Source organism: Lissotriton helveticus, chromosome 11 (genome assembly GCF_964261635.1).
Source record: "Lissotriton helveticus chromosome 11, aLisHel1.1, whole genome shotgun sequence".
NCBI classification, from domain to species: domain Eukaryota; kingdom Metazoa; phylum Chordata; class Amphibia; order Caudata; family Salamandridae; genus Lissotriton; species Lissotriton helveticus.
The window spans coordinates 1,103,721,685-1,103,738,752 of record NC_136072.1 but is presented as its reverse complement, the minus strand read 5'-3'; the positions used below and the strand labels follow the sequence as shown (position 1 = coordinate 1,103,738,752).

General features: G+C 47.1%; 1 protein-coding gene across 1 annotated transcript in view; it reads right to left on the bottom strand.

The window, feature by feature from the left end:
• Positions 1-2,866: 2,866 nt before the first annotated feature.
• CRKL (CRK like proto-oncogene, adaptor protein) overlaps positions 2,867-17,068 on the bottom strand; it is a 56,816-nt gene continuing 42,614 nt past the window's right edge. Inside the window, exon 3 of the mRNA XM_078667786.1 lies at positions 2,867-5,460. Within this exon, the coding sequence (XP_078523912.1) occupies positions 5,326-5,460 (135 nt within the window). The 3' untranslated portion in view covers positions 2,867-5,325. The remainder of the gene's footprint in view (positions 5,461-17,068) is intronic.

Below are 17,068 nucleotides of genomic sequence, written 5' to 3'. Positions count from 1 at the left end.
GTGCCCAGCTGAGTGCGTTGGTTCTGGTACGATCTGCTCGAGTCCTAGGATGTGGAGGTTGTGCAGGAGGGAGGCGGAGTTTGGGTCCTGGCAGTTGTCAAGGTGAAAGTGGATGTCTCCCAGCAGCATGAAGTCGGTGGAAGTGATGGCATGCGGCATGAGGTCAGGGATTGAGTCGGCGAACGGAGAGCAGGGTCCGGGGGGGGGGGGGGGGGGGGGGGGGGGGGGGGGGTCTGTACATGATGGTGCCTCAGAGGGTGGAGGACAGGTTGGTCTGTATCTTGAATTGGAGGTATTCCATCAAGTCCGTGGGCCCGTCTGAGTAGGTGCTCAGATGAAGATTAACCTTGTAGGCGATGGCTCCCCTGGTGCCTTGGGGGTGAACCTTACAGGTGAACTTGTATCCTTTGGGGACAGCAATCGCAATGTCTGGTCCGGAGGCGGCGTTCGTCCAGGTTTAGGTGAGGAAGGCGATGTCCAGGGAGGTGCTGTCGAGGTCCCACATTTCCATGGTGGGTCTGTGGAGAGAGCGGACGCGAGGATGCAGAATCGCAGGGTTTGGTGTGCAATTGATTGTTGCTGGAGGAGCGGCGGGACCTGGGTCTCAGCAAAGGTGAAGGAATGGTGGCAGTGACAGCAGGTGAAGGGCCCTTGTGTGTTGTGAGGCGAGGCAAGCTTGCAGTTGCTCTTCTTGCAGACGTTTAGTTCGTAGAGAGCCGAGGGGTTGTATCTTTGAGACCTGGAAGCATAGGTAGCAATGGTTGGTGCAGTGTCTCAAAGACTACTTACGTGGTGGCTCTGGCAGTCTGAAAGTAGTCATTTAATTTGTTGGCAGCCTTGATGGGAACCACCTGAGAATGTAATGTTCTCAACAGGAGAGCTCCTCGCTGGTGATGTAGAGGTAAGTAACAACAGAAGTAGTTGTGCGATATGATCGACCATCCTGATAGGGATGGAGAATCCAATCATAATCATTACTGATCAAGATCTCCTAGACAATCATACTGAAGACTGAGATCTGGCAACATGTATATATGAAGGTGAAGGTCTAGTATGACAATCGAGATCTAGAGTACATCGGCAAAGGTGCAACTGGTACAGATGACCAGTTGCTACAAAAGGCAAATCTGGTGGGTTTAGTGGTGGAATTACTGGTAATCAAGCAGTAGAGGCTGCAGGAAAAAGGGGGGTGGTCCTGAAGGTGTGAGAGGAGGAGGAGGAGAAGGAGAACCTGCTATGAGAAGCCAGTATGGATGGAGAGTAGGCTCTGGAGTACTTTGAACTCGGATGGAAGCCTGAGAGATTTCATCCAAGAAAGCCACCCTGTCGTAATCGTCCGTGAAGTAGACAGTCTATAGGTCAATGTTGCACTCAATGTCGACAGTCTACTCCTCCACTGTGTGCCCTCTATGTCGAACCAATGCTAGACAACAAGTATGTGCTGCACCCCTTTGACATAGAACCGGAACACAGGGTCTCCTTTTGAATTTATTTGAGGGAGCCCTCAGAGGTGAGACGGGGCACTAGGAGAGGGAGCAGTATCTCCAACCACGGAATCCTGCTTTTTTCACTGCAGGCAAATTTTCCCTCTTAATGCATGCCTGGAGAGGGTCCTGCAATGAAAATAAGTCTTGGAATCATGTGAATCAAGCAAACAAAAGACATCCTATGCACATCTGTTTTAGTAATTTTCCTGCCACATTTTGGGCATTGCACAAAAAGGGCTGTCCTTCTGCGATAAAATAGAAACATTTCCTGACAGGAAAATATCAGAAAATACTCAGCCCTATAAGAAGTCGAGTGAACCACTTTAAAAACAGTTTGTGAAAATTCGAAGTGGAAAAGATTTTAAAATGCATTACTTCACTTAAAGATCCTGTTAGAAGCCAGAAAAAGAACTGGGCAAACAATCACCTGCAGGGCATGATGGGCCAATGGAGGTCAGGGTGGGCTTAAAAGCACAGTGTTCCATTCTCATTGTTTTAAAGATGCAGCCTATACAATTACATAGCCATATAATTAGTGGCCATTCACTTTAAAAAATAGCATAAAAAATAATTAAAGATATTTTGATCACTTTTGTAAGGTGTTTTATTAAATATTGATCTTTTAAGTAAATGAACAGAATTTGCAATATAGCCTTGTCTTTGGGCTGCAAAATTATTCATTTCAGTGACATGTACCTGCTGGCATTCCCCAAATAAGGCAAACAAAAAATATGCCTTTCAAAGAAGTGCTCCGGGGTCCTTGCACGTGGGCAGGACTATTTCATGCTTATGATTATCAGTCGCGATCCACTGACAGAAAAAGAGCTCCACAGCCAGTCTGGCCCGCACAGGCATACTCATGAGGTGAGTAGTCAATGGGAACAGTATCACTCAAAAGTGCACTTTTTTAAAGGAAACAAACTGAATGCCATATTCAGTTCGAGATAAACCACCTGCTTCTCAAGATACCAGATGCAGAACCTCCAGACTTGCAAATATGTTCAATGGAAGCACATGCTTTTCTTTCTAGATGTTTGGTCATGCAGGCTTCTGGAAGATTTATACGCCTATACTGCAGGTACTCCAAAGCCAAGGAGTTGAGCCAAAATATTGAAGACTGGTGTGCAGGATCTGACAGCCTGATTTGAGAGAACAAACCTGTACAGAGCCACCGACGATCATGAAAGTGGTTGTGAGGTGCAGGTCCTATTATCACTTTTCATTGAAAGATAGTGTAGCTGAATCTCCCAGATAAGGGCAAAGTTTGCTCTAGCCACACAACTGGTGCTACCTGAATTATGCGTTTTAAGATGGGATTGGATGTTTTCAGTGGCAAATATCAATCTTGAAGAGGAGAGTATGAAAGAGAAATTGACACATTTTATCCAAGAATATAAGTCATTTAATACTGTTAATTTCATAACAGAAAAATAAAAACGCAGAGCTATGATTTCCTCCATTCACCCACAATGTTAAAACGCTTACAGTTTTACGGTTGATTTGGCTATAGGATCAAAACAGTTTATGTGCGGCGATAACTGTGTAATGTATTGCCTTTGGTGTGATTCAGGCGTGACCTAAATCAGCTCACAATAAGCACAGACATTACCATTCACAATAGGAACAACTATCAAAATATTTTGATTAGTTGCCCAATGTACATTTAAGATTAAAATCGTGTTCAAATCCATGATTCAACAGTATAAGAGTTTAAAGCAAACAAATGGCACAGAAATCCCCTTCAGAAAATTAAACCTACGAACATCCCAAAACATTTTCCCTTTATTTCCACTACATGCATTGGCCACAAATTTAAACATTTGCAGCGCTCACTGTTTCATGTAAAGGCACTCAACAAAATGGCAGAATTAGGTGGGCAGAGTAAAACCGCATTGAATGAAAGGGCAGAATCTCAACAGTAAGAAGGGGAGTGTGGGGTCTCTCCCAATGCATGTTGGTGAACGGCATAAAATACTCAGAAAAGGACTAACATCCTTCAGTGGTAGCTTACAAACTGAACAGTGGAAATACAGAGAATCGTTCAGAAGTGTGTCAGGAGAACTAATGGAGGAGCATGATCTGCTAACTTGCCCAGACATCAACGGAGGACAAGAGGAGGAAGAGCAGGCAAAATAGCTAAACGTGGATGGTCTGAAAGATCACTACTTGCCCTTACCATGTGCAAAGACTGACTGCTCAAATCTGTGGTTTATGGCAATAATGCATTAATAGGACTTAAAACCATTAACAAAAAAAACTGCATAACTGTTCTTTTCAACAAAATCAAAGCCTTGAAAAGGGAAACATAACATGATCTATGTGGTTAAAATAGAGTGAAGGGACATATAAGTTAATGTCCAAAACCTGATATTATACAGATATTCAATTACAACAGTATTTTTACGTACTAAAGCCCAAAACCACCACACGTTTTTTTGGGCAGTCCTCAATTAGGCAGAATTAGATCACACTTTGCCAAATGTACACCATTTGCATAGATCTTTTTTGGAAGGTTGCTTACAACTGAAGAATCAAATTCTATGATCACAGAGCGAAGAACTTTTCGTACAAAATAAGTTCTTCCCAAGGCCAGTATCTGGAGTTTCTCAAAATAATACTTCAAAAAGGTAACAAAACTAACATGATTAGCAAGCTTTCAGTGGTGTGTAAAGCCAGGGGAGCTTTAACATCTTGGTTAGGGGGAATTAACAGCTTTCCAACATATTTGGTTTTGCATTAAAAAAAATCTATAGGTAAGAATTGTGTGCAATGAACCTGTACTTTGCAGGCTGTAGTCTTACTGGTACATCTAGGCGGAATCTGTACCATCTCAGCTAAATGGCATCATTTAGTGCAGTTTAATTGTTCACAATGGTTTCAGTAGTACTCAAACTCATTACTAAATGTTAATTGCAGCCTGATGAATTCAGCAGTCTTTCAAGGCATGCTTTGTACATGCAGCTACCACCTAAATTGTTACCAAGTACAGCACATTAACACATTGAGTAGCATACCTAAAGTAAAGCTATCTAGAATAATCACAGCCATACGGCGTGTCAGCACAAAAGACTTCGATTTAACAGTTAATAAGGCAAGCAGAAAATAGGCTAGTTTTCCCACAAGTTCATAATATGAACATAACTAAATCTAGTGATCAGTGTCCCTTTATAGCTGATTTTCTACAGTTACAGTGCTTGTAAGAGGTCAGATTTCATTCGAGTTCTCAGCATACAGAGCTGCAATTTTAGAAATACAGCACAACAGGCAATAAAGTACAATGGATCATTTAATAGACTTCTGTATAAATAAGCCTAATTGTAAAGGCGCTCTTTAAATACAGTCATTTATTCTCACAAACATTCTTCGAAGCTCCGATAAAAGCAGAACCCCTGTGTATAATAAGCAGTCACACGGAGCAGCTGATGATACACAAAGAGCCAATTGTCTTCCAAAACAATCATAACTGATAATCTTTATGTCCAACAACCCTTTAGACTGTTCACAATTGTCTATCCAAAGATGGACTTGAATTTGTTCGAGATGAGTTGCTTCGGGCTTGAATAGTTGATCAGAAGAGAGGGAGTTGGGGAGATTCTAGCTTCTTGCGCCTTCCACACAAACTTCAATCCAACAGTTCCATGGCAAGGGCGTGTTCTAAGAAGCAAATGCAGTTTGGGAGCCCTCAGCTAGTCAACTGAGCCCTGCAGACATGTTAATTTCGGACTGCCAAATTGCAAACAGCTGAAAAAATATGCAACACTAAAGATCAGTCAGGCAGTTACTGTGATCATATCTCTGGGATGCCATTAGAAAAGTTAAGCAGCTGGAAAGTCTCAAATCAATCAATATCCTCTGGATTTTGAGGGTCAGTTATTTTGACATGCGTAAAGGGGAAGAGCCCCTTTCGACCATTAACTTCTCCTTCCCACTGACCATTTATATTCATCCTTGTTACTTTTACTGTGTCGCCAACCTGTAAATAAAAAAACATTGCGTGAGAAAACACAACCTTAACAAATATTACAATACATTTGCAGTGGCCTAAATTTCTTTACAGGCAATTGAGCAATAACACTTGATATAAAATATGCACAACCAGGTCAAACTAGTTCACATGTTTATGTATGCAAAATCCAAGTATAGCAAGGGGCTTACAAGCGTTTGAATGTGTCCATAGTAGAAAATCCGATTTCTTTCAACGCAATATTACATTTCTAGTGAATCATTAAACTCATTTCCATGACACCCCGGAGGACACATGGGCATGGATGGAAACGTACAGGCTCCTGAGGGGCTGCCCCAGCGCCAATCACAGCGCCTTCGACGCAGGCGACAAAAGGTGCGGAAACCGTCGCAGTCCCAAACTGAGTTGGGAAGACAGGACGCACTGGAGGCAGTGTCTGCGTTGTCTAGCAGCCAGACTATGCAGTCGCCGGGGAGTACGGACACGGAGAAGGACAAAACAGAGTCGGACACTGAGACGTCGGGAGTGTTCGGATGCCTCAGGTCACCCCGGCCACAGCAGATGGACTCATGGATGAGTGATAGATCGAACTTCCAGGAGCTGGAGGGCAGCTGGGAGGGCTGTACACGGGCCATGTACTACACTGTAGTAGAGCGCTGTTCGTGTGTGGTGGATAGAGCGGGTATTTTGGGTAGCGGCCCCGGGGCGGGGAAACGCCTCATGCACAGTGCTTTGTTACATTATTGACTGGTGCACGGGTGGGGAAGTTAACTATGTTTTATTGGGGATCACAGCGGAGTAATGTGAGCGGTCACCCGTTGGCACTAGGCCCCGCCGTTGCCCTTAAGGCATGCCTGCAGTGGCTACTGCTGGGCTTATGAGGTGTGCATTGGAATGGTTTGGATGGGGACTAACTGTTTTATTTTAGGACCTGTTCTTGGTAGGGTGGGGGAGTTGGGGGCTGGGTTGGGTACTGGGGTTCACCGGTGTGTTCAATATTGTACATGGAGGGGAGTCGTGGTTGAATTGTGATGATGGGGGCAGTACCCGATTTGCGATGCATTACTTGGAATGTATGGGGGCTACATACGATGACAAGGCGCCACAAGGTTCATGCATATCTGGTCAGGAGGGGGGTGCACATAGCATTGCTCCAGGAAACGCACCGTACTAAGTCGGAGGGCCTAGCACTGCAGCGTAGATGGAGGGGACAGGTTTTTAGCACATCTTATTCGGCGTTTGCAAGGGGGCATTGATTTGGATCAGGGCCGGGGTCCCCTTTCAGATGCTTAAACATACAATAGATGGTCAGGGCAGATTTGCTGCGGTTGAAGGGCGCTTGTATGGCAGGGAGGTAACCTTATGTAGTATTTATGCCCCAAATGTGGATCAGGCGCGATTTCTGGACCGGATGTCCAGCATTCTGGCACATTTCCTGGCGGGCCCGATAATATTGGGAGGAGATTTTAACTCAATATCGGATACGGTCATAGACTGGATTCACCCCCCCCCTTGCCAGATTCCCCAGTTCATAAACTGTCCAAGTATAGGCTTGATTGGCAAGATAGGTGGCATTTGGTTGATGTGTGGAGGTCGCATCACCCGCAGGTTAGGGATTATTCCCATTTCTCAGCTCTACACGAGCTTCATGTTCGGCTAGATGCCATACTGTGCTCCCCATTGGTAGTGCCTTCCGTGACCCACTCTGAATATCTCACAAGGACCCTGTCCGACCACAGCCCATTGCTGAATACCTTGCATTGGACGAAAGAAAAAGCTGTAATTCCCACATGGCGATTGCGCCCCGAGACATTAGATGACCCAGTGTTCCGTAGGGAGGTGGAAGAGGGGATAACGCACTACTTTAATGAGAACGCAGGAACTGCTACTACTAGGGCGGTGGAATGGGACGCCTTTAAGGTGGAAGTGAGAGGGATATGCATAACCAAGTATGCTGGAGTAAGGAAAACCCTGCTGCAGGACTTTGAGAAAGAGGACCGACGAATGAGGTTAGCGGAACAGGCAAGGCCAGAGCACCCGGAGTACCAGAAGCACAAGTTGCTACTTGTGTAACGATATATCTGTAAGAGACATTAGTTAGTGATAGATTCCTTACCTTAGAATATCCCCAGGCGTCAGACTGGATCCGGAAAATTTTGCACAGCAATACCCCTGCGCACCGGCAGGCGTCGTCCGCGGCTCCGCGTCAGTCGTCGGCGTCGTTAGCGCCGGAATGACGGAGTACTTAGACGCCGCCCATGCGCACTGACGTCAGTTCTGATACACAGCTTTTCCGCGCCAGATACGCAGAGCCATGATAGAACCAACACTGGTGCCATGAAACTAGGGCCCTGAAAGGGGATGACCTTAACCCTAGATATCGTTTAGCAGAACGGGGAGGATGGATGGGTCGGTAAGGAATCTATCACTAACTAATGTCTCTTACAGATATATCGTTACACAAGTAGTAACTTGTGCATCTGAAAGACACGTTAGTGAAAGATTCCTTACCTTAGAATAGATACCCCAGCAATACCAACCCCGGTGGTGGGTCTGCAAACCAATAATCACACCAGAAAGTCCTGGAGGACGGAACGGCCAAAGAAGCCTTCCCTCCAGACTTGGCTGTCCAGGTAGTAGTGTCGTGCAAAAGTGTGCAGCGTGGCCCACGTGGCTGCCTGGCAAATGTCCTGCAAGGGCACTCCTCGGCCCAGGGCAGTGGTAGTCGCCGTGGCCCGAGTGGAATGAGCCCGCAATCCAACAGAGGGTTCCTTCTTAGCCAAGCAGTAGCATGCCTGGATACACAAGATGATCCACTGAGAGATGGTCCGCTTGTGCACTGCTTTTCGCTTCTTAGCGCCCACGTAACCAACAAAGAGTTGGTCATCCACCCAGAACTGAGGTGTGCGATCCAGATAGTAAGAGAGCGCCTGTTTTGGGTCCAGACGGTGGAGCCTCTCTTCCTCTTTCGAGGGATGCGGAGGCGGAAAGAAGGTGGGCAAGGTAATGGACTGCCCGATGTGGAAGGCCGTGACAACCTTGGGCAGGAAAGAGGGTCTCGTCCGCAACACAACCTTGTCCGGATGGACAGAGAGGAAAGGAGGTGTAGAAGAAAGAGCCTGGAGCTCACTCACACTCCTGGCAGAGGTGATGGCAACCAGGAAAGCAGTCTTCAAAGTAAGAAGACGGAGAGGAAAGTTATGGAGCGGCTTAAAGGGAGCACACATTGGGTAAGTAAGTACAAGATTCAAGTCCCACTGGGGCATCACCAAAAAAAGGAACAGGAGGGAACATGTGTGTGATGCCCTTCAAAAACCTATTTACAATGGGGGATTTGAACAAGGAAGGCTGATCAGGTAGCCTTAAGAAGGCGGAAAGGGCAGAAAGGTACCCCTTGATAGTGCCCAGAGCAGAGCCCTGCTGGGCAAGAGAAAGAAGAAAGAGGAGAACCTCAGAAAGGGGTGCAGAGAGTGGGTCCACAGCCTTTGCTGTGCACCATGCCACAAATCTGTTCCACCTGCAGGCATATACAGACTTCGTGGATCGACGCCTGGCTGCCAGAATGACATTACAGACTTCGGGAGGAAAGTCAAATGGCCTCAACTGTCGCCGCTCAATCTCCAAGCTTGTAGGTGGAGGCTGGACAGGTTCGGGTGGAGAACCGTCCCCTGCTGCTGCGACAGAAGGTCCTCCCGAAGAGGCAGACGAATCGGGGGATCGACTGACATGCTGAGTAGCTCGGGATACCAGTATCTTCGTGCCAAGTCCGGAGCCACAAGGATGACTTGGGCCCGGTCGCGCCGGATCTTCTTCAGCACTCTGGGCAGAAGTGGTATAGGCGGAAAGGCGTACAATAGACCGCAACTCCACTCGTGATGAAAAGCGTCTCCGAGCGAGTGCCGCCTTGGAAATTCCAACGCGCAGAACTGATGACATTGCGCGTTCTCTTCTGTGGCGAATAGATCTAACCAAGGCTCTCCCCACTGCTGAAAGAGGCCTTGCGCCACGTCAGAATGCAGACGCCATGCGGCCCTGGTGCGTGCAATTCAGAAGCATTGGAAGGGGGGGGGGGTTGATAGAGCCTAAATTAACGATGTCGTGTCATGGAACATTGGACATTAACATTAATTAGCAGAAGTGAAATGTAATTGAACCCACTGATACCTGATTAATGGGGGGAAGAATGTTTGTTAAATGTGATGATGAATATTTGATTACCGCAATGAAAATCAATAAAATGTTTACAATTTTTTTTTTTTAAATCAATGCGTAGTCTGCAATGGTTTACCCATAAAGTGTAGGGTGGTTAAAAAGACTTTTGGTATGCATATACAGAAGCCACTTCAGCTGTGTTGTGTGCACCGTGGTGCATAAAATTCCACTTGCAATCATGCAAGCTATTGTGCCTGTGATGCCTTTGCCTAATTGACTGCATGGTTAGGTCGAGGACTGTTGCACTGCGTAGCAGTGGGCGGAGCCCAAGATTTAATGTTTCTTAGAGGGGGCTTGGAACCCTCCCCTCTTCTCCATTGCCTGGCCTAGTAAATGCTGGCCAGCCATTGAAGGAGAGGGGCATCACTCGGTCCAAGCCCAGTCTTTTTCGGATTCGGGTGCGTTTTTTTTAAGCTTTTCTATCCTCTTCCCATTGGCTGGAATTTTACCTTCCAGCCAATGGGAAGAGGAGAGAACGAAAACACACCCCCCAATCACGAAAATGGCAGTGGTTTCTCCGAGGCATTTCTGCCTCCCCTCGGAGAAACGTGGTCGTGTGGAGCGCTCCTCTCTCGTCGCAGTTTCCTCAGCTGATACGAACGGCTGCCGCTTCCTCTGCTCTCCTCCAGCTGGTGCCGCCTGCCGAGAAAAATGAACTGCGCCACGGGCTTCCGACTCACAAGCACCACCGCCTGCAACGTCACGTTGCGTTTTGTGATGGACAAATACTCCTTTGTATGGCTGCTCTGCTCGGGCAGCAGTCCCAAGTTAATATTTCGGTGTTTTTTCGGTTTCTGTTCCCCAGGCTCTTACGCTGCCCGTTTGACGTCAGGCGGTAGCGTCAGGAAACCTTTAGTAATCGGCCACCGACAGAGAAGACCGCACCCAGGCGTCCGCGTTCACTTCCTGGTGTGCGCGAGCCCATTCCTCTGCGGCAATCATGGAAGGTGCACGGTGTAATCCAGGCCGCGGCACCTTCTCTTCAGTCATCCGGTCGCCGCAGCATATCCTGAGTGCCGCTCAACAGCAGCTGGAGGATCGAGCTGACGAGGAGCAGGCGGGATCCCTCAGCCGTGCAGCGAGGACTCCCAACAGAAAGCGGCGCCGGAGTTGTTTGGTGGAGAGCGCGGCGACAAGGAGCAGCTGCAGCACTTGCGGGGCGCTATCCCCAAAACCAGCCGCGCCTGCCCCCTCACACGCTTCCATAACTGCTAGGTACTGCTTTGTGTTTGTGATGCGACACAAACTTCCAGAAGTAAAGTGCAATTTCTCTTCGACGAATTCCAGGTATTTCAAGCAGGGCCAAGAGTATCTGAGATGGTACGGTACAGCTGCCTGTTTGCCCATGAGTGGGTTTTTTCTCCTGAACTTTTTCCTAGTTATTTAATTCTATCCAGGATATTAATCAATGTATTTTCTACAAGGCGTACCTCCAGTTCCCCACCACTCAATCATTAACTCAGACCTGCACTTTATCTCCTCATCCACACTCCTCTCTGCCCCCCCACCATCGCCTCCACCCCCACCACCATCGCCTCCACCCCCACCACCCTCACCTCCACCCATCATATCTCATCACAGCACCCGCTCTTTCATCCTCTTTCAGATTTCTCCTTTCGCCTCCACGTACTCCCTCGGCCCTCTCTCCTTAAAGTGCACGCATCCCTCCTCACCCCCGGTTTCTGGAGTTCCCCCGCTCTCTACTTGTCCCCAGTCTTCCTTCTCTCTGATCTCACTTCTCCGCACTCTTATCCTCTCCCTGCTCCCCTGGATGTAATCCTCTCTCCTGGTGTCGCTGCTGTTTCTTCTCCCTCTCACCCCTCTGTTCTTTCCCTCTCTCCAGTCCTATCTCCGTTCTTTCTCCTAAACTCGCCTCCACCCCTTTTATATATTCTGCTCTGTCTGTACCCTCGCCCCTTCCATCTCCCCTTCGCTTTCTCATGTCCCTCCGTTTGCCCTGTACCCATCCCTTAAGCCTTCCCTTCCCCCTCCCCTCTTCGCTGCTGCCCTCTGCTCCCCCTCTTCTGTCTGCCCTCTCTTTTCTGGTCTGACCTGTCCTGCTCCCCCTCTGCTCACTGCCCCCACCCCCCGCTTTTGCAGTTTCCCTGCTCCCTCTTTCGCCTACTTTTTCTTCTCCTGCACGCTCTCTCTCTATCTGTTCTTGTTCTACACACCTCTGTTATCTTTCCATTCCTGGACCTAGAACCCATTTCCGGCTCTCTACCCCAGCAGTTCTCGGCTCTTGCTTGCTCCCGCTGATCTACTGTTTATCAAAATGATAGTTTATCGGTTTATGAAACACTATAAACATAAAAAGCATATATTTTCAGTTTATCTTAAAAATCGACATTTACAATTTTGCATAATAATTAGCGACGCTTCTAAAATGAATGGCAATTTTACAGATAAGCCATCCAACTATTCTTTCTCCGACTGGTCTGGTCGCCTCTGCTCGTCTTAGTCACGTCTCAGTTCTTTCCCATCCCTCTGTCGCCTCTCGAATCACCCTCCTCCCGCCTGTCTGTTCCCTCTCCTCCGTCACTTGTCTGACCTTCCTAGACATGAACTGCCTCCCCTCCTTCTCGCTGTGCTCTTACCCTTCGCTGGTGCTGCTTTCCTCCACCTCTGCTTGCTCTCCCTCTTCGATCCGGCTTTCCTCCTGGGTTCTCTTCTACCCGCCACCCTACAGAGCCCCCCCGTGTGTGTGGTGGGTGTGTGTGTGGGGGGCTCTCTGTGTGTGTGTGGGGGGGTGGGGGGGGCTCTGTGTGTGTGTGTGTGTGTGTGTGTGTGGGGGGCTCTTTGTGTGTGGGGGGCTCTTTGTGTTTGGGGGGCTCTGTGTGTGTGTGGGGGGCTCTGTGCGTGGGGGCTCTGGGTGTGTGGGGAGGGCTCTGGGTGTGTGGAGAGGGCTCTGGGTGTGTGGGGAGGGCTCTGGGTGTGTGGGGAGGGCTCTGTGTGGCTCTGTGCGTGGCTCTGTGTGGCTCTGTGCGTGGCTCTGTGCGTGGCTCTGTGCGTGGCTCTGTGCGTGGCTCTGTGTGTGGCTCTGTGCGTGGCTCTGTGTGTGGCTCTGTGTGTGGCTCTGTGTGTGGCTCTGTGTGTGGCTCTGTGTGTGGCTCTGTGTGTGGCTCTGTGTGTGGCTCTGTGTGTGGCTCTGTGTGTGTGTGGCTCTGTGTGACTAGCTTTTTTTGTAGGTGGCTCTGTGTGGGTGGGTGGCTCTGTGAATGACTGGGTGGCTGTGTGGGTGGCTCTGTAAATGACTGTGGGTGGCTCTGTATGTGTGTGGCTCTGTGTGGGTGTAAATGCAATAGGTCCTGCATATGCGAGCGATTAAGCTAATGGCATTGTAAATGACAATGCCATTTATTTAACGATTAAGCTATTGGCAATGTAAATTGCAATGCTATTTATTAATGATTAAAAAAAAAAAAAAATTCATGAGCAAAGCCAATAGCTCTACCTTTAATAATGCCGAGACCATTGCATTGTAAATGCTTGTTTTTATTTAATTGTATGTTTGTAACTTTTATGGTTCTCCTCTGTGAAACTGAATAAAGTTTACTTGACTGCACAACTAGTTATGGTATCCTTGGTAACAGAAGACAGCCTGGTGCAATGTGATATGGCTCCATCAGTCTGTGGTAATTAGATGTGAAATTCACCGTGCGTTCCACAGCAACAGGCCAATGGCAAAGCAGTTATTGTCAATGAGAAGTGGAGCACATGTGTTCCATATAGCCTCGGACAGAACAGTACGATCCATAATCCCTTCCACTTGTGAATTTACCAAACATAGCTGCAACCATGAGCAACACTGCTACTAGAATGTTTGAGTGCTTCTCTCCATTGTCTTAGGTACTAGTTGTCTCAAAAGTCACCTGTAAACTGCATGGGTTTCAAGCAGCTGACTGCTCCACTCATCACCAGAAGAAAAATCTAATGTTCTACCACAAAGTAAAAGGTTGGGACTAGTCGCTGTAACTTCAACTTCTACTGCTGATTAAATGCAGCAAGCTACCAACACCACCAACCAGACACAGTGGTATGATATAAATAATGGTCTCAAGCCTAAGGCGCTCGACCTCGGACCTGGGGATCTGGGTTCGAGTCTCGGTAACGACACCAAAACCTCCTGTGATTCTGGGCAAATCACTTAATCTCCCCGTGCCTAAAAATGAATGTGTGTTCGTCCTCATGTAACGTAACTGGTGCTATGTAAAGCGCTCGGTTCGGGTCTAGTTCGCGCTATATAAAACTCTGCAAAAAAAATAAAAAATTTGAATTACCATTTTGAATCCATGATCTAACATTCTAAATGCAGCATGGAACACCAACTAAATAGACACCATTTGCATTTTGTTTGGCCCATTCCAGTTTTAGATATTCCTGCCACTTTGGCTTTGCAGTGAAAGCTATAGCCAGTCTAAAGAATATTACATACTACAACAGCATCAGCATTGCGAGTGGATGCTTATGTGCTACTTCAGCAGTTTACCCCCTAGGTCTTCGGCAGAACATCGATCGAGAATGGCAGTACCTTGAAAATGTAGTACTGTCAGGTTTTCAATGTAATGACAATTCTCCTGATTGAGCATTGGAATGGCTTGTTCTACCTCTTTCTCCACAATGGTACCTTCAATAATAGTCACAAACACTGAAAAGAGAAAGCTCATATCGTCCCAGGATAAAAAAAACGAACAGACTTTGTCAGCGCCTTTCAAGAAGGGTCTCAGGGTTTTTTTTTTTTTTTTTAAATGATGGAAAAAGAAGCCACATTTTACCAAGGCATGGAGCACAGTATCGTCCTGACAAAGGTGAATCTGTTATAGAGGACAGATAATTTATAATGTCTTGCCATTCCAACAGATGGTTCATCCATCTGGACTGCCAATCCGTGCGGACAGATATTTCTTAGGATAGCAGAATTTTGTCCTGGAGCGGCCTCAAACCAAACTCCCTACTGACTATGCGACAGCCAGCTACCATTCACATTTCCTAATTTGCCACAATTTTCGTCAGATGGCTCAACAATATGCAATTCCACTGACTGCATCACGTATTACTGTTTCAACCACATAGCATGCTCAGTAGGCCAGTGAGTGCACCAAAACATAAATACACCCATGTTGTTGAGTAGCCAGTGAATATATAGGAAGCCTCAGTAAAATGCATATCTATAGATGCGACACATGTTTATTACCAGTACCTATGGTAGTAATAAACTGAAAAGATGAGCAGTTACTATTGTGAAGGCCTTTCACTGTGCATGAAGACGTTGCAATGTTTTTAGTAACTTTTGATCTGACCTCAAACATTTTTGGGTTAAAATTTGCAGTTAGTGGAGTATGTAGTAAATTCATAATTCATAATTATGCACAAATAAAAAAAAGCGGCAGCATCGCACAATTCCAGTGCCTTGCCTATGGTGAGAAAAAGGCTAACTGCTGCTATTGTAAAATCCACTCAATCCTCCATATCGGAGATGCTTCACTGCCTAAGTGGGTAAGTAGTGGACTGCGTCGTATACAACATGCTGTTGCTTATGTGTGGCGAGCATGGATACCCGACGCAAGAACTTTCATCTGGAATGCAGGACGAAATGGTGATTCCCCCTTAAAAACAAGCATTGCAATGCAATAGGTCTGCATTTGTTAAAGTTAGAGCTGTTGGCGTAGAAAATCACAATGTTTTTTACTTTCGTTTTGCAGCAGAGTAATTATATTTGCATAGTGCTATTGCTATACAACAAAAGCGAAAGTAAAAAAACAGTCATTTTCAACACTAACAGCTCTAACTTTAACAAATGCGAGACCTATTGCACTGCAAATGCTTGTTAATCCTGCCCCTGGCAGACAAAATAAAGTTGGAGGGTCTGACCAGGCGATAGTTTTTTGTTATATTAAGACTGCACTCTTTCCACTCTGCTTGGAGGAGCACATGATGAAGCACGCCACCCCAGGGAGGGCTAGGGTTCCCGTCCTAAAGAAAGTTCTCCTTTTTTTCCTGTCATTAGCATTGATTGGCGGGGAGCTCTCCTACATCCAAAATATATTCATGGTGTCCGACACAGGCACATTGTTGTGTTTACCTAGATTCTTATTATGCATGGAACAATATTTGATTTCATTAAATCAAACACAAGAGCGTTTGGTACATTGCACATCCTCAACTCACATATTTGAAGGTGCTCGCATGTGTGTTAACCGCATGCGTGCGGCGGCTTTTTTCACGCTGTGCGGCTTGTTTTAAAAAGCCGCGTTACATGGCGAGCTGAGCTCGTCATGAGCATGCGAGCGGCGCAACTCATGACGAGCTCAGCTCGTCATGAGCGTGGAAGGGGTTAATGAAGGGAAAGGAGGCTCAGTGAAATAAAGTATTTGCATGAGATCACACAATGTAATCAAGTGGGAAAGCCAGGATGAATTTCAGGTTTTTTGTCACATTAAGCAGTTCAGCCACTAGGTGGCTATCTTGTTCTCTCCTTTTTAACATACAAATGTTTATGCTTTCTGTGAAATTCTTAGTGCAGGAGGCTAGAGCATTGGTTGCAGGCAGGAGCCACATGAAAGCTCGGCTTGTTTTGGGCTTGAGAGTCCATGGGGGCCTCGAGCTGAGGCAGAGTCGGGCCGCTGGCTCTAGTCCGGTTCGAGCCTTCAAGGGCTCGCCCACCACTAAGCTGCACGTTGGGTACTGAGCAGTATTTTAAGCAACTCCCCACTGACTTCATACGCTTTCCGATAATTGCCAAGAATCACACATGGGAAAGAGCTTGGTCCCTGGGGTCAGCTAAGAAAGCCGCAGGTGGTCTCAGAATCACTGGAGCTGAACCATCTCCCGAACAGATGGGGCAGACTGCTTGCCTGGCAGTGCCCTCCCACGTGTTTGTGTGCGAGTTGGCCGAGCTGTGCCAAACCAGTAGCTAAAGATTTCCCTTTTCATCATTCGTTTATTTTGTAAAGTGTGAACCAGCACCCAGGTGGCGCCAGAGGGTTTTACAGATGCGAGAGGTTCTGCCTCTTACACACAGTACTGTATACATAACATATGCACAAAGGGAATTATATAAAGGGGTGGAGACGACATCTTAAGTTCAGAACAGAAAAACAATATTTAGGGTTTATGACAAAGTGCAGCAGGAGGAGCAGGGTACAAATGAGCTTACATCTTATTAAAGTCAGAACCTTGTGCACAGATGTCTCGCGCGTGGACTCGCTTTGGGTGTCCTGTCACCGCAAATGGGCATCTCGCTTAGATTCGGGGCCAGTGGTGTCACGAGATGGGAGCCAGACTGTGGATATACGGCTCACGAGCTACAACAGGAGTGTCCAACCTTGACACACTGAGGAAGCTGTGGAAGAGGAGAGGGTGTGGGAGTGAAGTCTCACGTCCGGCATTGCACGCCTCGCCACTT